The following is a 21,109-nucleotide window of genomic DNA, read 5'->3' as shown; positions in this document are numbered from 1 at the left end:
AAAAAAAAAAAAAAAAAAAAGATTTATTTACCACATCTTTTTTAAAAAAAAGTGATGGTTTTGCATCAGGGTCACCCAGTGAAAGAGAGCTGCAGTCCTCAAACCACCTACTTTCCTATCTGGGCAACAATTAGAAACTTCAAGAGTAAGACCTAAGAAATGTGCCCTATCTTTAAAAATAATTCAACCCGAAAAAATAAAACTCCATTCCAGAACACAGCTTTCCTCCTCACTGGGAATTCTGACAGTTAGAGGCTGTAAACAATTGTCTTATAACTGGAACACAGTTTCCTAAATGACAGAGTTGGTGTTTCTTATACTTGCAGAGGAACTGGAGTAACAGGCTTTTTTCTCTGCCTGTATTGATAACACTCATTATTTAAGAAAAGAAAAAAAAGCAGAAATCCAATAAACCAAATGGAAGAAAAACTCAAGTGCTCACAAACTGGCTCATGACTGGATGACTTATAGGATCCATAAAATAGCACTACAATTTTCCATTTCTAGCTTAAGTCCAAACACCACTTAATCAGAATGCTTACTAATGAAAGAATGATTGGCCAAGGTTTGTATACCTTCTTCTGGCTCTCAGGTCCCCTGCATTTGGTAACTGCTGATCCTGAATGCCAGCACTTGTGTGTATTGGATTTTCTCAAGTGGGCAGTAATCGATCGTCCTTCCACCACGGCACACACTGCTTCCTGCCCTCACTCCCCTCATCATCCGGCGCTATTGGTTTCCACCTGGTTCTTTCCTGCTCTGCCTGCACAGTGAGTAGCTGCCACCTTCGCATGCTGCCTTTATGACAGTCAAATGGCGTCCGACACGATGCATTCAATTATGGGCATCAATTATGGGCAGGCAGATGGCGCATTCTCTCAAGTTTGTAATGATTCATCTTGCCGGGCACTTATTAAGGATTTTGACATTTTACAGTGGAAGTGGCTTCTGGAAGCCTGTCATTCTTGTTGCTTTGCCTTTCAGAATCATGTCTTCCACTTCCTTCAGCACTCTTCTTTTTAAATGAACTAAAGCCTTAGTTTAAATGTGGGAAGAAGCACTGAGGCCTGACTTCCGCCCATCACATGGGGACCCCAGAGTGGGGGCTGGCAGGGCAAGCTCACCCTCCCTGGTCCCCTGACCTCATCCACTTCCTCCAAGACCTCAGATAAGCCCTCACACTGCTGCCAACGAACAGATAACACAACGGCCACTAACGTCTGCTGCTCGGCGAGGGAAGTCCACTGGGCAGCCCTGGGCTCTGAGAGTAAAAGGAGGCTCTCATCTCAGAGAGGAAGAGAGGGAGGAAACTGGGGTACTGCTGGGCTGACAGAGTAAGTCAGGGTTAGGTGAGAGCAAGAAAGGAGAGTGGAGTGAGATGGGAACGCGTGACAATTTATTGAGCATTTACTGTGTGCAGACTCTGGGGTCGCACTCCACTGGTATTCTTTCATTTAATCCTCACAACCACTGTGTGAGGTTGAGGCTATGTCTTCCCATGGGACAGACAGCTCGGCTCCAGGGCTGCCCGTGCTGGCCCTGCACTGTCTCCCGAGTCTTAAACAGTCTCTTGGATGACAGGAGCATTTGTAGGTGATTTTTTTTTTTCGTCAAATAGGGTTAGGAGTAATCTTCATTCGGCCTTAATCAGATTGATACAGTGGCAACAGGACAAGCGTTGTTTTCTGTGGTTGCACAGAGAATTTTCTGACCCTGATTGAGGCCAAGGTACTGAGTTGGGGTCGGACAAACAAAGGTAGACAGGAAACTTAGACAACCAGGCTGGAAAACAGGAAGTGCCCCGAGAGAGATACGACATAGTGCTACGGCTGTGGCTGTTCGGAGCTGGCAAGCACAGGCAAAGAGGAAGAGTCAAATGGCTCGAGAGTAATTCAAAATCACCTACTTAAATCCTATCGAGTAAAGGGCACAAGACCAGTGCTCAGTGCTGGACATATTTTTTAAATATACTGCACATATTAATAAATACAGAAAGTGCCCAAAACAAAGACTGCACACAACCTAACTTCAGGGTCTTCAGTGTCTCTCTTTAAATCCACTCTTTAGGGATAATCACGTAAAAGGGCAGTCAAGAAATGCCAAAGCCTTAAAGCCCATTTCAGGTCAAACATCAGAGAGAACTTCTGACGTACTCCCTAGAGAACAGCAGCAAGGGAACCTCACACGCATTCCTAAATGCCAAATACCATCTCCCCCAGCCTTGTTTCTCTCATTCACCTTTAACCTAAGGCCCTCATCTTTCAACTAGACGAGCGTCTATCACCATTTGATGTTTTAAAAAAAGCAGCAGCAGCACCAAACCAGGTCTGAACGCTTATCAGAAAGGGTCAAATGACCCATGCATTTCAAGATTCAAATTTAGAATCAATAAGTTTGAATTTATTCAGAAAAGGAACACTTAACACTCAATACTACATCTTGCCTATAGCTACGATTCTGGTCATGAAATTACGAACTTAAACGTTATACATACGTGCTAACATGCGCCCAAAGGTGCATAAACAATATTTTTCCATAAGCATCTGTTACCTACATGAAAACCATCTCCTGAATCTTATGCAGTAAGGACTAAGACACTATTACTGAAAGCTGTAAGGGTTAGGAGGAAAGCAAACAGTACCAAAAATGGCTGATCTTAGAAGCACAAGAGGCAAAAAAGTTATCTTCAAGACTTTCAAGAACCTTAGAAAATTAAATTGAACAATCCCTGTTTATATTTGGTTGATGAAAAGAGCTATATTAACTGCTAATCTATGTACAAAAATAGTTTCATTCTTCAAAATATATAAACATAATGCTCGATACAGTAAAACAAGTAGCTGCCCTATGTGGTATAAACTAAAAAGGAACTCTTACCATTTACATTTGGGGAGTTCTGTTCAAAAGGAGCAGAAATATATTTTAGAACTAAGCCATACGACACTATCCAGGAGACCATGCTAAAATTATCCAGAAATACTTCATTGCATCCTAAAATTTGCTTACCATTTTTTCTTCCTTGGCAGGTGGACTTCGGAGAAAAAAGCAGAGAGGAGCAAAAAGAATATCAATTATTCCAATAATTGTCATGAGCCATGGAAATCCAATTGACTTTGCGATAGCCCCACCAGCGGAAGGACCTTTCAGGAAACAGAGAATTAGATAAAGCTCTCTCTAAATGTCTCGTAGGCAGAAAGATGCAAAGGTTTAAATAATTTTCAGTAGGCATTATCAATCATGCACTGAGAAAAAAGGTTGTTTGGAAAGCCAATGTCCTTACCTATAGCATATCCCATACAAAATGCTACATCGGCAATGGCATACACGCTCCCATAGACGGACACGTGCCGCAGGTCAACCAGGTAGCCCATGATGGGCATCATTGACGAATCCACCATGCCTGTGGACAGTCAGGGAACACAGTCTATAGAAAACTGATGGAAACCAATAATGAGCTGAATGTCAGGGACTGTGTCCTAAACTCACGACCCTGCCAAGATCTCTCACTGCTACCTGCAAGTCTTGAGGCAAACTCCCTGCAACGTACCTTTGGGCTGAAGACAGACTGAAGGCGCTTGAGGCTGAGACTGGAACCCAGATCACCATCTGCTGTTCTCCACCTTGCCTCACCCTTGCCCTCCGCTGTCTGGTGGACAGCGCCCAGTCCTCTGGTGACTCACCTGCCGTTCTTCAGATCCAGAGGGATGCTGGTTACTGGCTGTGTGGACCCCAAGCCTGCTTCCTGTGGGTGTTTTCCTGATTCACTATTTTCTGGTCCACTCGTCCTTTGCCCTCAAAGAGTGGGCAAACCTACATGCCTCACTCAGCTCCCTCCCCATCCACACTGTGGCCTCACACTTAGATTATGAGAGTTCAAGTTGGAAAGTATTAGGAGAATCACAAGGAACCAGAACAGGAAGGAGTCTGAGGAATCATCCTGCCCTACCCAGGAAATTAAAATCGAAAGAGCTTTGCTCATTTAGTTGCCTAAAAAAACCAAAACCACCACTGCCACCTCCAAGACCTGTATTAGAATCTCTGGTCTCTTGAATAGTCGGGGACAGGAAGCATAAAGGAAACACACATATATTCAGAGTTCTGGCCCCAAATCCCTGGCTGGGTGAGCACTGTCATGCCTTCTCTCTCTGAACATCAGTCTCCCCATCGATAAAATGGAGATGATGACGACTGGCTGAATGAGGTGAGGGCTGTGAACATGCCCAGCCGGGCGTTCAAATGACAGACCCCTTGCCCGAACACCCACCAGGGGCAGGAGGGTAAGGGACATTTCTTTCATTCAACTAGTATTTGCTGATCACCTAACATGTGCAAGTTGCTGGGACACAGGGGAGAACAAAAGGAACAAAGAGTTGGAAAATAAATTACGACTGTGATTGAGGCTATAAAGGCACTGGGAGAGGTTATGTATACGCATACATACAAGCTAGGAGAACCTAACCTGGTCTAAGGGGTCCACAAAGGCTCCACCCTTTCTACTGTACCAAAGAGTCAACTCCTGCCTTTACCCTGTGACAGATTTACCTTTACTTTTATCATGATCAATGTGTATATTATAAATGAGAAACAAAAAGTATATGCTATTTATCCAAAATATTAACAAGGTTTTTCCCTAATGTATTACTTACTGTTCCTCACATTACTGCAAAGACTCAACCCCTTTGCCTGTGAAAATTCCTGCAGTACAGCTGGTCATCAATACATCAGTCTACCTTTTCTGTACCAAACCTTATACAAAAAATACACGTGAAGTCTCTTTGTCCCCCAGCCTCATATGAGAAGGTCTGTGCACAGATATGAGCCCAAACAAATGGATTCTGAGGAAGCAGCTCTCCTGTTTGCCCAAGCTCAGCAGTGGAGTGTCGCTTTGCTTCTGTAAATAGCAGGCTTTTATATGCCCGGTTTTCAGGAAATAAATGACTAGTACACGGAAGCCAGTACCTTTCTATGGACGATCTACAAGCCGTACATGAGCTAAGCTGCCCACAGCCTCCTGTCAAACTTCTAGATATTTTAGATTGAGTAGCTATAGTCTGCCCAAGTAAGAGGAACTCTGTCTTAGTAATGGGAAAACAAAGTTTTAAATTTAGGTAAAAGACTCGTGTGACTTACCAATTGCAAAACCAACTCCAAAGTTGGGAGCTATGAGTCCATAAATGTTTTTTGCAAGAGGAATCTGTAAGAGAAAATAAATGTTACGCTAAAATAACATGCTGGGGCTTCCCTGGTGGCACAGTGGTTAAGAATCCGCCTGCCAATGCAGGAGACAGGGGTTTGAGTCCTAGTCCGGGAACATCCCACATGCTGCGGAACAACTAAGCCCGTGCGCCACAGGTACTGAGCCTGTGCTCTAGAGCCCGCAAGCCACAACTACTGAGCCCGCATGCCACAACTACTGAAGCCCACGCGCCTAGAGTCCGTGCTCCACCACAAGAGAAGCCACTGCAATGAGATGCCTGAGCACTGCAACAAAGAGTAGCCGCCACTCTCCACAACTAGAGAAAAGCCCACACGCAGCAACGAAGACCCAACACAGCCAAAAATAAATAAAATAAAATAAATAAATTTATTAAAAAATAAATAAATAAAATAACATGCTATCCAACTCTAAATCATCTTGGAAAGTCTTAAAGATATGATTTCTTTGGCCTGTTATGCGTGTTCCCTCCTGGAGCAAGTAGGAGGAGAAGCAGGATGAGGTTTGGGCAGAAGTAGACCCTCCAAATCATTAACAGTTGGAGTTGAAATGGGTTTTGTGACCACCACGAAAAGCTAGTTCACTGCCATATGTGAAAGTTCAGCCTCGTCCATACACCATTTTTGAAAAGAACCATAAGGTCTCATTTGGGATAGATACTGGCCTTTAGTAGAAGATGTTTTATTCTAGAAAAACATCCTGCTATTGTTTCTGGCTAGCTGCCCTAAAGTGTTTAAGACACAGCGATGTTTAAGATGTTGGGGAGCGGGCTACAAAGTGAAATAAAAACTATGTAATAAAACATTCTAAATAATTTCCAACCAACATGAAGTAAAAATAAACCCTTTGGAGAGTCTTGTCCAAAATTTTTAAGATGATAAAAAATGATGAGAGGGCTTCCCTGGTGGCGCAGTGGTTGAGAGTCCGCCTGCCGATGCAGGGGACACGGGTTCGTGCCCCGGTCCGGGAAGATCCCACATGCCGCGGAGCGGCTAGGCCCGTGAGCCATGGCCGCTGAGCCTGCGCATCTGGAGCCTGTGCTCCGCAATGGGAGAGGCCACAACAGTGAGAGGCCCCCGTATCACAAACAACAACAACAAAAAATGATGAGAAGAAAATGGAAGATGTAATAAAACTCAGTCAACAAACTTCAAACTGCTATAAAATATTTCTTGGTGATTCTTGCCCAAAGCAAAAGTTTCATTCACAGATTATTTCCACTTGCCAAATGTCATCTTTCACTCACACATAAAATGCTGAATCCAACAATTATCATTCCTAGAAGAGCACAAAGCCACCTGTCAAAAAACAAAAAAGCACCATCAATACGTGATTTCCGCCCCCATCCAAGTTTTCAATGGAAATCAGAACAATAAGTTGTAATCGTGAAGGCAGAAACACTTGGAATTTTTTTTAAAGAACTACATTATTATAACAGAGTGAGTGTTGTCTCATTTCATCTTACCTCCCCATCTTGTGCGCAAGGATCCCAAAAATATTGGTTCCAATGAGATAAGAAATACTAGCTGGTAAGAAAGCAACGCCTGCAAATGTATGAAAAGGACACCTTATCGGTACTGATATCAGTCACATGTGAGAAAAACTAATCATTGTGAGACACCGCGCTGGTGATTAGAGATTAGAGCTGATGAAATGAAGCCCTGGGGCCTGCACCCAAGCAGCTAATATCCGGCGGCTGCCAGAGCCCGTCTGGGCCCCACGCGGCTTATCCGGCCGCCCAAAGCTGCCGAGACGCTCCAGAAATGAGATTCCTCCCTCTATCATCAGCTTCATCTCGCCTCCACCTCTGCCTGCTGGCGCACTTTACCCGGAGATGACACCGACAGCTCCCGGCCTGGGCAGTGAGCAGTGGTGGCATCTGCTTCTGTTCCCCACACCCCCTTCACGATTTGTACGACAGGAGAAAGACATGGGCATTGACAAAATCGAGGAACATTAAGATGAGGGCAAAAAACATTAGAATTGTCCCACACCCCTTCACTCATATAATCGCCACAGTTTTCCCTTGTAAGTTTTACATACGTAAATAAATGTGTGTACACAGGATTTAGGTTTTTTGTTTTTCAAAAAAATCTGGGATGATACCTATGGTCCTACATTCTGCTTTTCTCAATAACCTTCATGAACATCTTTCCATGCCAGAAAAATAAATAAGTAAATGTCTACGTGGTCATCTTTTGTGGCCAGAATGGCTTGCTGGTGACTCCTGACTCCCAGAGTGAAGCATGAAAACCATCTCTGAAGCCAAAACTTCAAAGCAGGGATGCAGGCCGGCTCAGGGCAAGCCCCACACAAGCTACATCTTTCTGAAGCGAGTGGGGTGCTGAGCTCACGCATGTGACTCGGAAGCCAGCGTATGTTATTTTCCACGGACAGCAGATACAGTTGGCCCTTAAACAACATGAGTTTGAACTGCACAGGTTCATTTGTACGCAGATTTCTTTTCAATAGTAAATACTACAGTATTACACGGTCCATGGTTGGTTGAATCCACAGATGGGGAACAGCAGCTACAGAGGAACCACAGACACGGAGGGCCGACTGTAAATTACAGTGGATTTTCATCCGTGCAGAGGGTCTGCGCCTCTAACCCCCAAGTTGTTCAAGGGTCAGCTGTACTCTCAGACAGCAAACACCCACTTCCAGATTCTCAAGCCCAAAGCATGGGATTAGGAGGCATGAAACAAGGTGTTCATTTCAGCTGGAAACTTACCACCCAAGGCTTAATTAAGTGGGTCACTTGAACCCCTCAGAGCCCAAGAGACGGTGACAGCTCCTACTGCACACACCTCACGGGCAGGCTTTGAAGGTCACGTGGCAACGTGCGCAAGCCTGACCCTGTGCCCTGTCACTCCACACAGCCCCCACTCACCATTCACCCCAGCCTGCTGACCTTCCCCAAACTGCGGTAAGCTCCCGCGGGCAGGGACCCCTTCATCTGTCTCCCGGCAGCCCAACTCCACGGTGGCACACAGGAGGCGCCCAGAACACACTGACCATTTAGAGGAAAGACCCTGCATGAGGACGTTCACTTCACAGAGCTGGAAGTACTCAAGGCCGTCCCCTGAAGGCACCCCCGTTGGTCCAGCATGGACTTACTCCACGGGGCAACAGGCAGGGTGTGGTCGGGGGCCCAGAGTCCTCCTTTCTTGACTTTCAAGCTGCGGACGGGGCCAGGCACGCTTTGGAGCTCAGGTTCCAAGTTCCCTTTTCCTGTTCTGACACAGCCTCAGCATCGTCTGCCTCGCCAGGACCTCCACCACCTCACACAATCCACAGAACCTGCCTCTCAGAACTCAAAGAAACCTCAGTGTGCCTCGGGGAGGAACGGGGTCCCAGGAGGGGGCCGTCTAGCTCTGCTGGGAAACCTGGGGCCGGGAGCCCACTACGCTTCCAGACGGCGCTTCAGGGGCGCCTCCTACTACAGGGCAGCATCCTAACACCAGCCCTAAGCCTCCCACCACCTCCACCTGCCGGCCCTGGTTCACATCCCAGAGCCAGGAGAAGCTGGCTCAACCCCCTCCCCTAGCCCCCCGCCGGCGCGTGGGAAGAGTGAGAGGCATCCCTCTTGCCACTCAGCTTTCTCGAGGAAACACGGCCTCAGGCCCTGGGTTGTGCCCCAGCAGCAGGGCGCCTACTGCGGCCCCCTCTGTACAAGTTTACGTTATTCTCGACCTTGAAACCTGGTTCCCAGAACTGCCCCAGCCCACGATGGGCACACAGCACAGGACCACTAGCATCTGAGGAAAAAAAGAAGGGCTGAAGGAATCCTACAAGCCTCTTCCGAGGTCCGGCCCCTCGGCCGCGCCCCTCTGGGGCAGCCGCACAGCGAGAGTCTGTGGAGCCCCAGCGGCGCATGCGCTCACCGGGCTTGCCGCGCAGAGACCTGCGCTTCCTCCAGGGCCCCGACCTCGCCTTCCTGGGGTGCTTTCCAGCCTTCGGCAGGGCTTCACACTCTCACCAGAGGATCCCCCCAGGTTCCTTTCAGGCCTTCATTTGTGCCTGTGGAGATTTTTTTGAATCTGCGACTAATTGGACATCTTCATCCTTCCCAAATTTGTATCACCGGCAAACACAACAAGACTTCCCTCTAGGCCTTTCCCCAGCCGCATGACAAGTGTTGACTGGGGCGGGGCCACGCGCGACCCCTTCTCTTCCCCTGGGGTGCCGGTGCCTGCTCACTCGCCTCTGCTCATACAAGAACGTTTAACCAAGAGGGACCACCCACCTGCCCCTGGTGCCTTTATGGAAAGCCTGGCTTTGACCACAGGCTTGACCTGCACACGAGGGAGAGGCCTGGACCATCACAAAGTCCACAGAGAGCTGATCCTGGACACGCAGCCCCAAAGTGACCGCGAGGATGAAGCCTTGGGCTTCTTCCGAGCTCCGGGTGACCCATCCCTGTCGTCCCCAAGGGCTCAGCTAGGAACCAGAATGGGGCAGTGGTCCCATCTGGACTCTCCAGAGGGAGGCTCGGGAGGTTGAAGTCGTCACATCCCAGAACCACAGGAGGTTGGCCATCATCTTGTCTTTGCCACCCAGCCAGGCTGGCACGGGGCATGCCTGGGGTCACAGCTGGCTGGGAGCAGTGTGGTCCCCCACCAGCAGGCCAGTGTCCTTCCCTCCATCCCACACTGCACCACCGCACCTCGTTAAAGAACCAGAAGAAAAAGTCTGTTTCCACCCTTGTCTGGGGCCTGCCCCTCAGAGCCTATGCTTCCCTTTTGGGGTCACAGCCCTCACCATGAACATGAACTTTTTGATGCCCTAAGCCTCAGAGTGTCAGGGAGAAGTCATCTGACCCAGGACTTGAGGTAAAGAGACGCCATGATGATTCTCTCTCCACCAACCCAAAGCCAGGGCCACGCCCCAGTGGCAGCACAAGGAGTCTGAGGGACGGGCTTGCAAGGGAGCCTCTGGAGTAGGGATGGCCGCGTCTTTACCTCCCCCAGAATGACGGCCCAAAACACCGCGTTCAACAAGAACAATCATGCGTCCCCTACGCAGCTCATAGACTGTTTTGCTTTACTTCAAATCTTACAGTCTTTCTCCAGAAACAATCAGAGAAGCAAAAGGTAGAACGGCTTCCGTTTCCACACTGGGCTGGAGAGAGCTCACACAGGGAGGGGCTGAGCTGCCCGGGCCTCCGGGGAAGTCCTGTGCCACCTCCTAGAGCTGGGTCCTCGCCTCGGGGACAGGCCCACCCAGGGGCCTTCTCACCCAGGCTCGGAGGGGCCTGAGGCGCTCAGGAGAGGGGGCCGCGAGGTGGCAAGGCCCACCTAAGAGGAGAGCTTCCCCTCACTGGAGATGACACTGCAAACGGGAACAGAAATCTGATTCTCTTGAGGAAACCCAAGTCTAGCTCTGAGACGAGGAAGGAGCCATCTCACTGGTGGAAAGGTACAGGGTCAGGGGAACATCTGGCCGGGGTGATAAGCCCCACAAGAGGACCTCCTGATGAAATCTAGGCAGCCTGCAGCCTGCTGTCTAACCCGGATGGCCTGGGTCTCTGACTGACGTGAAAGACTTTCTACAGAAAGCCTCGGGCTGTGTCTGGAGAAGAATAGGGCAAAGCAGCTGGAGAGCGCTGCACGTGGCCAGGACGTGTTCAATTAGGGTGATAAGTCAGTTAAGCGGAGAAAACAGAAACACCAGGAAAGCGTCTCTGCCCAGGAGCACGTGCAAAGCCAACATGGGAGCTCCACTCACAGCCACGCGCCACCGACACAGGGAGCCTCCTGAGGAGACCTGAAGGCGCCGATCAGCACAGGCACAGAGGGAAAGAGCCCTAGAAAAACAGCTCCCGTGGTGTCATCCGCCGGTACCAGCGCCGAGACACGAAGAATGTCTCATCTTTTGCAAAGCTGCTATTCGCTAACTCGAGGACAGAAAAAGTCCACCCCTCCTGCAAAGTGGTGAGCTCTCCTTAGAACCTTTGAGAGCCTTTGGGTTTCCTCTGCTCTCTCCATGGCCAGGAAGTTCAGAGCGAAATTCCTGCTAAGAACTAGCCTTAGTTTACCTCCCAGAATCTTTCCTGCTTCACTGAATGATTCGTTGTTGGGGGCCTGGTTTGGTTTGGTTTTGCGGCATAATCCCCAAACCATGCAATTCACCGTTTTAAAGTGCACAGTTCACTGGGTTTTAGTATATTCACAGGGCTGTGCAACCATCACCATGACTTAACTCCAGAACGCTTTCATCACCCCCAAAAAGAAACCTCACACCCTTTAGCAGTCCTTCCACATCTGGCCCGACCTCCAACCATTTGGGGCTTTTTAATGAAGGATTTTTGGGTTTTTTTAAATGAACGAACACAGAAATTCAATGCAGAACCCAAAGGGACTAGTGCTCAGGCCAGGCCAATTGGAGTGAGGCCGGAAGATCAGGGACCAGCCCAAACCAGGAGGCAGCATCTGCCAGGATGCCTCTGCAAAGGGAATGCAAGTTCACCTGAGGAAGGTTGGGAGCACTAACAAGTGGGCTTATTCAGAACTGAGAGTCTCCATCTGAAGATGTCAGTGTGTAAGGTGCAAGAACTATGAAAAGAAAATAAACCCCTAGGAAGGACAGTTGATAAATTCTTAAAGAAATGTGTGTGTGCGGGGACTAGCCTTCCGTGTACTAAGCAGTATTCTCAAGCTAATTAAATAGGAGGGTATTGACACAGGAATACAAGCAGACAAACGGAACACAAGAGAGAAATCCAGAAACAGACCCAAGAACACACAGTCATTTCCAGCATGACAGACGTGGGAAATACCAGATGGACTCCTAGGGTTCCTGGCTGTAGGGCTGGCCAGCCATAAAGAAAACAGTAACACCAGATCCCTATCACACACCTTACAGCAAAATGAATTCCATGTAAATCCAAGAGTTTAATGTAAAAAATAAATCACAAATTTACTGGAGGAAAACATAGTGAAAAAATAATCTTGGCATAGGAAAGGCCTTCCTGAGCCTGAATTGAAATGACAATGACGTAAAGGGGAAGCTTGCTAAATCTGACTCAGAGCATTTTAAATGTTCCGAGTGGTAAAAAATTTAAAAAATTTAAAATAAAATAAAATAAAATCCCACCTATAAAGTCAAAAGACACACAACAAAGGGCAATATTTGCAAAACATCTGATAAAGGATTAATAACATACAAAGAACACTTAAAATCAATTTTTAAAAAAGGACAAAACTCAATAGAAAAAATGGGTAAAGGATATTAATAAGAAGTTCACAGTAAACGGAATAGATATGGATAATAAACATATGAAAAGGTGCTCAATTTCACTCACAAAGAATTTGTAAAACTAAATCAAAATGAGACCCCATACAGATTGCCAACAAACACATGAAAGAATGCTCAACATCATTAATCATTAGAGAAATGCAAATCAAAACTACAATGAGGTATCATCTCACACCAGTCAGAATGGCCATCATCAAAAAATCTAGAAACAATAAATGCTGGCGAGGGTGTGGAGAAAAGGGAACCCTCTTGCACTGTTGGTGGGAATGTAAATTGATACAGCCACTATGGAGAACAGTATGGAGGTTCCTTAAAAAACTACAAATAGGGGCTTCCCTGGTGGCGCAGTGGTTGAGAGTCCGCCTGCCGATGCAGGGGACGCAGGTTCGTGCCCCGGTCCAGGAGGATCCCACATGCCACGGAGCGGCTGGGCCTGTGAGCCATGGCCGCTGAGCCTGCGCGTCCGAAGCCTGTGCTCCACAACGGGAGAGGCCACGACAGTGAGAGGCCCGCGTATCACAAAAAAAAAAAAAAACCTACAAATAGAATTACCATATGACCCAGCAATCCCACTACTGGGCATATACCCTGAGAAAACCATAATTCAAAAAGAGTCATGTGGGCTTCCCTGGTGGCACAGTGGTTGAGAGTCCGCCTGCCAATGCAGGGGACACGGGTTCGTGCCCCGGTCCGGGAAGATCCCACATGCCACGGAGCGGCTGGGCCTGTGAGCCACGGCTGCTGAGCCTGCGCGTCCGGAGCCTGTGCTCCGCAACGGGAGAGGCCACGACAGTGAGAGGCCCGTGTACCACACACACACACACACACACACACACACACACACACACACACACAAAGTCATGTACCAAAATGTTCAATGCAGCTCTGTTTACAATAGCCAGGACACGGAAGCAACCTAAGTGTCCATAACAGATGAATGGGTAAAGAAAATGTGGCACATATATGCAATGGAATATTACTCAGCCATAAAAAGAAACAAAATTGAGTTATCTGTAGTGAGGTGGATGGACCTGGAGTCTGTCATACAGAGTGAAGTCAGTCAGAAGGAGAAAAAAAAAATACCATATGCTAACACATATATGGAATCTAAGAAAAAAAAATGTCATGAAGAGCCTAGGGCTAGGACGGGAATAAAGACACAGACCTACTACAGCATGGACTTGAGGACACGGGGAGGGGGAAGGGTAAACTGTGACAAAGAGAGAGAGTGGCATGGACATATATACACTACCAAACGTAAAACAGATAGCTAGTGGGAAGCAGCCGCATGGCACAGGGAGATCAGCTCGGTGGTTTGTGACCACCTAGAGGGGTGGGATAGGGAGGGTGGGAGGAAGGGAGACGCAAGAGGGAAGAGACAGGGGAACATATGTATGTGTATAACTGATTCACTTTGTTGTAAAGCAGAAACTAACACACCATTGTAAAGCAATTATACCCCAATAAAGATGTAAAAAAAAAGAGACCCCCTTTCTCACACACTCGATTGGAAAAGATTGATAATACCCGTGTTAATGCAATGCTACCAAATATCAAAATGCCAGTTTAAGTTTAGGAATTTGCCCTACAGATATATGTACTTCCAAACATGCGCAGAATACGTGGAAAGGATATTTCACTGCAGTATGGTTTCTGATGGCAAAACTGGAATGGACCTAGATGTCCAGCAACAAGGACTGGTAGAAAAAGGTATATGGTATATACCAAAGGTATGGTATAACCTTAACATGGAATAAAAGGCAATCAGAGCAGAAGGAATGATGGCTTTCCAGTTAAACAGGGCAGACTGAATCTACGAGCTTTTCTCTATTCCCACTCTAAATTCCATTTAAATTTTAGTAAAGGAATAAAAGAAAACAATAGACCCTCCCCCTGTCTGCCCAAGGAAAGGCAAAATGAAAGGGGAAAAAGCAACGAGAGGGAGGAGCAAGGGGAGGGAGAGCAGAGAGGGACACAGCCCAGAGCACTGGAACCTTCCACCTGCTCACGGAGCAGGCAGAAGCAGCAAGACCTCTGTGCCTCAGAACCCAGAAAATTAAGGAACTGAAGGCTCCAGGTACTGTGAACATAAGGCTGAGGGCGGAGGCTGTCAACCAGAAAGAGAGCGGTTGGACCCCCCAGCCCTCAGTGGTTCACCTAGCAGGAGAAGGTTTCTTTAGAGAAACTGAACTGAAAAGGTTCAGGGAACCCCAGGCAGCATGGAGATCAGGGATGTCACAAGAGGCTGAAATGGGAGGTGAAGAGAAGTCTTCCTACTGAATGGTAAAGGGTGTCATTTCAACATCCCTCCACCGCCCCACACATACACAAAACCACTTAGGGCAAATGGGAAAGGGCTCTTCAAAAGTGTGATACGATGCCACCAACTGTAAAAGTTCAATAGAGTTTAGAGGAGGAGGATGAAGAAATCAATGGAAATAAGGGAAGGCAAATAAGAAATTAAGTGTAAAACACAGAGGTCCCAACATCCAACCCACCTGAGTAGCAGAAAAGAGAAGAAAGAAAATGGAAGAGGGGGAGGGATTAAAGAAATAATACAAAAAGGTTTCCCGGAACTGAAAGAAGGGATTTCCCAAATGAAGAGGCTGAACAAGCAAGTGCCCAGCACAGTGGAGGAAAAGACTCCCTGCAAATCAGCTCGTGGATGCTCATAACCTAGAGAGGAAGAGAAGATCCTTCGAGCTCCTACAGAAGATGGGGAATGAGGACACTGGCCTCCTCAACAGCAACCCTGCGTGCCCGAAGACAACAGCAACCCTGGCCTCAAGACTCTGAAGGAAAAGGATGTCCAGCCAAGAATTATACACCCAAACAGACTAAGTCAACCAAACTCGGGATAAAGTTGAGGGAAGCATAAAGATGCTGCTGATAAGCAGGACCCCAGAGGACTTTACCTGCCGTGCACCCCCTCTCAGGAAGCTGCTGGAGGACGGGTTCCAGCATAATGAGAAAGTAAACCGAAAGAGAGGAATACAGGAGAGGAGGATACAGGAAACAGAAGAGAGGCAAAGAAGACGCCCAGACATTAGAAGAGGAAAATCTCTGGATGGCCTAGGGAACAACTCTAGACTAGAGCAGGAAGTCAGAATGATGTGGGACAGATGTCCACAAACAAGCAAAAACACAGAAAGGTTAGGTCTGTGGAGGTACTTGTCCATATTTAGAGGGTCTTTCATCTCTGCAAAAGAGTTTGAGGGATATATTCATAAATGCTACACAGAAAACTAAGAAAATAGAAAGACACCATAATTACTAACTCCAGGAAAAACAGAAAGTTTGTAAAAAAGAAAAGAAATAATCACAGAACCCTACAGAGCTCGTCTTTGAATAATATTTACATAGTCACAATAATGTCAATACTGAATGCCAATCTAACCAAACCTGTAATACAATTGTTTCAGGAGAACAGAAGGTGAGAAAACATGTGAGTTGGTTGGTTGATATTTTCAGGTAAAGCAATAATGGCATTAAATCCTCATCTACTGTATTAGGAAGCTGGTGGACAACGTCAGAAATTGGAAAATCAAAAAATAGGAGTGTACACATTATTTAGAGACATAAAGGAAATTAGCAGAAGAAACAACTAAAAGAGTTGAAGGTGATCAAATCTGAGGAAGAGATTTGGAGATGAGGAGGCATGGGGCAAAGACTGCTGCTTTTTCATTATGATTTTATAACATATTTAACTTAAAAATTGTGTACATGTGTAACTTTGATAAAAAAATAAAATTTAATTAATTGTGAAAAGTAAATCTACCCATTTTGACACAGAAACATAGAAAAACAGGAGGCCACACAGTGTGTAATGGCAAGATTTGGGTTTTTCAGGCACTTCACAAAGATGGTGATCAATGCAGAACAATGGAGGAATAGACACACAGAACTGTTAACAATGAATGTCATAGAGGACTGGGCTGGGACAGGGGGAAAGATGAATATGAGATTTTTACAATTTTTACTTCCTCAGTCCCTGTACTTTGATTTTTTAACAATAAGCATGAATTACTTTCTAAATAAAAAATACTTTCAAAAATTCATCCTCTTAAAAACAGTTTGTAATGGATAAAGAAGATGTGGTACATATACACAATGGAATACTACTCAGCCGTTAAAAAGAATGCAATAATGCCATTTGCAGCAACACAGACCGACCTAGAGATTATCATACTAAGTGAAGTAAGTCAGACAGAGAAAAACAAATAGCATGTGTTACCACTTATATGTAGAATCTAAAATATGACACAAATGAACTTATTTAGGAAACAGACTCACACACATAGAAGATAAACCTATGGTTACCAAACAGGGAAGGTGGGGGGAGGGATAAATTAGGAGTTTGGGATTAGCAGATACAAACTACTATATATAAAATAGATAAACAACAAGGTCCTACTGTATAGCACAGGGAACTATATTCCATATCCTATAATAAACCATAATGGAAAAGAATATGAAAAAGAATACGTATATGTATGTATAACTGAATCACTTTGCTGTACACCAGAAACTAACGTAACACTGTAAATCAACTACACTTCAATTAAAAAAAAAAAAAACTACGTTTGTTGTTCTCTTTCCCATAAATGTTATTACTGTCCACATATATTTAATATAACTTGTCCAGTTCAGAAGTGTGAGGAAATGCTGAATGTATTTTTCATCTCTCATTTCTGCCCAGGTCTGATGCCTTGATATTAATTATGCCTCTATCAGGGGTGATACAAAAACTGGAGCCAAAACCAACCCCAAAGCTCATTGCTAGCCTAAGCACTGACCCCATTAAGTGACAAACAGAAACCATCACTTTATCATCCTGCTACCGGCAGCTCAGAAGGACTACAATAATGAGACCCAACCTGGGGACAAAAATTCTAGAACCAGAAACTCGCGGCCCAGTCTTACCCAGCTGCCACTTGTGGGAACACATGGTCTCCATCATCCAGATGGGCAGGGCTGGCTCCAGCATGGCAATCCCCATGTTTGCAAAGCAGATGGACCCTTAAAGGGAGGAAGAAGGTTAGTGTCCTTCTGTTTGGGGTCTCAAGTGTCCCCTACCATTTCCAAACACAGTTAAATCCATGTGCCCACAGCCAGAACAATCAGCTCAGATACCCAGAACGTCTACTTTTGTAAGAAAAAGACAAATGACAGGTCAAAGGGATAGTGGGGAGTGTTGCTTTGGAAATTATTATTATTACTTAAAACAACTAGAATCCCAGAGTCATAAAGTGTGGAAGTGGAGGAAGGCTTAGTGATCACTAGGTTTAACCTTCCCAATTTATTAATGAAGAAATGGAGAAATCCAAGTTATTATTGATTATAATATTATTTCATTACTTCATTATTATTCATTATCGTTATTATTCATTATTATTATTCATTATTACATTATTATTAATGAAGAAATCCAAGTTACTAATGCAGTAACTTGCTTGAGGCTACTCAGCAGCTCGGGCTGACCACACACAGACTCAGGCAACCTGAGGCTCCTACACCTATGTTTCACCGTATAACAAACACAGATATTTCTAACGATGCCCTTAGTTGCCCAAAATTCAAGTGCATTTAGTGCAAACATGCTGTTGAGGGATTTTTTTAAAATCAGCTGTACCTATAGGGTATCCATGCAAATATCCGTTATCACTGTGTTAACCAGAACCCTTCGTAAATGTAGAACCACCTGGAACAACACAAATTGCCGTCCCCATTGTTCTGAGAGCCTCCTGTGCTGTGTGCCGTGGAACCTCTAATTTGCTAGACTCCTGATTCAAAGAACATTGCGCAATCATAATTAAGGTGTTTACATACGATGAAAGATTTTTTCATCCTTTGTAGCATTTAAAGACAGAACATAAAAATGATGCTGAAATGGCTGGACTCCCCTCACCCATCTATTCCGTGTTTTCTTAAATTCTGTATTTGTCTATTTGACGTTAATTACAGGGCCAAGCTAACAACCAGAGTTGTTCAAGTCTCCCCTGTGATCCGGAACCCATACTCTGAGTCCCTGCTTTATCTAACTCTCACCCACCTCACCAGTATCTCCTGCCCTAAATCCACCCAGGCAACTGGGGAGAGCACCCAGACTGGAATTATTTAAACTAGCCAATCCTAAACTGCTTACCCTCCCCTACCTTTCCCATGGAAAATCCACTTTCTCATGCCAATGCCTAGGTTCTGGCCTGGGTCTTCCCCTCGTCCCTTTCTGCCTCCTGACCAAACCTAGTGCCTCCCCATGTGGCCCTGAGCGACGTGGCATGCCCCCTTTTCTCCAGAAACATAAGTAATAAAATCATCCTTTGGTGGTATTAATCTCTCCGTGTCATCTCGTCACTCAGTCGCCTCTGTAAACTAAACCCCAGCGGTACAAACGAGACACCGCCTGCCCCCCAGCTCCACCCCACACCCCACCATCCAGGCTGCCCGGACCTGCCGACAGCCTGACCCTGAGTGCCGGCTGGATTTCTATATTTCCTCCAAGGGTGGGTAGGGGTGAGACAGTGAGGGCCCAGGCAACACAGCCTGCCCACACGTGTGCCCCGAGGTGCAGGGACTCGCATCTCTGGGCCCCCATCTCTCACCACACATGTCCTCACCCCCCAGTTCGGACAGCCAGGGCTCCAGGGGAATCTCAGCTCTGGAATGTTCCCTGTGTCTTGCTGGGGACACAGTGAGGTCCCCCTGCATGAGGAGGTCGCCACACCAGGCTTATAACCCTTTGGTCAACAGGCATGACAGACAAGGTCTAGACCAAGGCCTCTTATGTGGTGCCGGGACCAAACCCAGCAGTATACACCTTAACAAAAGCAGCCTGGGGTTTTGAAAGCGGCTGAATCTGATGCCCTCAGGTGGGGCGTGCGTCACTTCACCCAGGCTCCCCCCAGCCCTAGTGTCTGTGACTGCTGCTTAGACACACCTACCCCTACCTGGAGGGAACCCTGACCGGGCCTGAGGCCACACTGCATGGATGCCCTCTCCGGCCTGATGCCGAGGGTCACTGCTGACCACTGTGTCCAGGCCCAGGCCGCGTAAGGCTAGTCCCTCACGAGGCAGCTCCAGGCCTGTGTCACTGGGGTGCTCCTGGGAGGTCAGCTGCTTGGATGGATGCAGCCCATTATCCTCCCCAAGAGCCACAGAACCCCAGGGCGTCCTTTGAGCCCATCTCGGCCAAGAACCCAAAGATGTCTTCCAGCCGCCTGTCCGCCGCTGCGCAGGACGCCCTCTGCAGAAAGAGAGGCACCCTTTGGCCCTCTGGGGCCCTGCTGTCAGTCTCTATTCACAGATGCCAAGGTGAATCAGAGCACCCCCTAAGGCACCGGCAGGGAGGCCATGGACCCATTCCAGAAGTTCAAGGCCAAACGACGACAGCCTCTGACACAAACACAGTGAGCAAGTTTGGCCCAAAACAATCCTCTGTGGAGGGCGTCTCTGTGACTCAGGCATCTCTGCCCCAGATGAAAAACAACAAAGGAGCCTGGCTGCGTCAGAAATTAATGACAGAAGAAAACCATTTCTTCTGACGTGTAACCTCTTTGTGCCTTTTATGTTTTTCTACAGCCCAACGTTTCCAGCAGCAAAATGAACGCTGGTCCTCACCGCCCACCCCCACCGCCTGGCTGGGAAGAACCAGGGGTGCTGGGGGAGCCCCACCTGCGGCGATGAGGATGTACGGGTCCTTCAGCAGGGTGGTTAGCGGCGTCCCCTTCTGGCTCTGTCAGGGACAACAGGGGTTAGAAGAGGCCACGTGGCCACCACAGCACCCGCCTTGCCCCGCCGCTCACCTCTGGCTGCACCCGGGATGGCTGGAGCACGAAGAGCTGAATAGCTACAGGAGAAAAAAAGAAGAGGTGTGGCCCCCAGCACCTGCCCACAGGGGTGCCAAGCTCAGGGCCCCCAAGGTCACGGCCAAGGGGTCCACGTGGACTCACTCACCTCCATCCAAGAGCACCAGGGCAGCCAGCACCAGGAACGGAGCTGTCTTCCCCACAAACTCGTACAGCACACTCCCAAAGGGGGGGCCCACTGCAAGGAAGAGAGAGAAGGGCCAGGGCCGGGCCCGGGACTGATGACCGCCCCCTGGTCTAGAACCATCTTGCGTTTCTTGCGTTTCTCCCTCTACTTTGTTCCAAACACTGTGTGGGGTGGCCACCCTACATTCTGTTCAGGACTGTTAAGTTGCCCTGGCAACTTCCTCCAAGGGGTTTCACACCTGAGACATGGAATCACTCCCAAAGTAAAGGTCAGAGGAAATAAGACCCAGGCAACGGAAGTGCACAGGAAAATGGACCAGTGAAGACTTCATGGTCATTACACAGCAGCACAGACAGGGACTGTGGGCTCCAGATGAAGGCCAGGAAAGTAACAGAAAACGGAGAGGACCTGGATCTCTCAGGGAAGGTGTTCGCACCTGGTCTGGGAGCTCAGCCAGGGCAGGTGGAGGAGGCAGGCTCAGAAAGTGGGAAGGTCCTCAGGTGGGTGGTAACTCAGAGAATGTTCAAGAGGAGGGGCCTTGGCAGACCATCCCGTTCAAAGCTTGGGTTTACACCTGGGCCCAGGAGGGAGGTCTGGGGAGTCCAGGTCCTCCCAGGTCAGGACTCTTCCCACCATTTTTCA

General features: G+C 47.4%; 1 protein-coding gene across 3 annotated transcripts in view; it reads right to left on the bottom strand.

Annotated features, from left to right (window-relative positions):
• The window catches only part of SLC18A2 (solute carrier family 18 member A2), a 38,657-nt gene that overhangs the window by 6,191 nt on the left and 11,357 nt on the right, over positions 1-21,109 (bottom strand). For 2 of the 3 annotated variants that reach the window (XM_027112705.1, XM_027112706.1), the window contains 9 exons: positions 20,429-20,518; positions 20,278-20,321; positions 20,147-20,207; positions 17,399-17,494; positions 6,681-6,759; positions 6,462-6,513; positions 5,131-5,194; positions 3,281-3,400; positions 3,007-3,140 (listed from right to left, as the gene is read on the bottom strand). In XM_027112705.1, coding sequence (XP_026968506.1) covers positions 3,007-3,140; positions 3,281-3,400; positions 5,131-5,194; positions 6,462-6,513; positions 6,681-6,759; positions 17,399-17,494; positions 20,147-20,207; positions 20,278-20,321; positions 20,429-20,518 — 740 coding nt within the window. The remainder of the gene's footprint in view (positions 1-3,006; positions 3,141-3,280; positions 3,401-5,130; positions 5,195-6,461; positions 6,514-6,680; positions 6,760-17,398; positions 17,495-20,146; positions 20,208-20,277; positions 20,322-20,428; positions 20,519-21,109) is intronic. The other variant, XM_027112707.1, reaches the window with a different exon arrangement.

This window comes from Aethalodelphis obliquidens, unplaced genomic scaffold, assembly GCF_003676395.1.
Source record: "Aethalodelphis obliquidens isolate GAN/ISIS:26980383/991018 unplaced genomic scaffold, ASM367639v1 scaffold11, whole genome shotgun sequence".
Lineage (NCBI taxonomy): Eukaryota > Metazoa > Chordata > Mammalia > Artiodactyla > Delphinidae > Aethalodelphis > Aethalodelphis obliquidens.
Note: the sequence above shows the minus strand (reverse complement) of the source record. Positions and strands in the feature narration are given on the sequence as shown.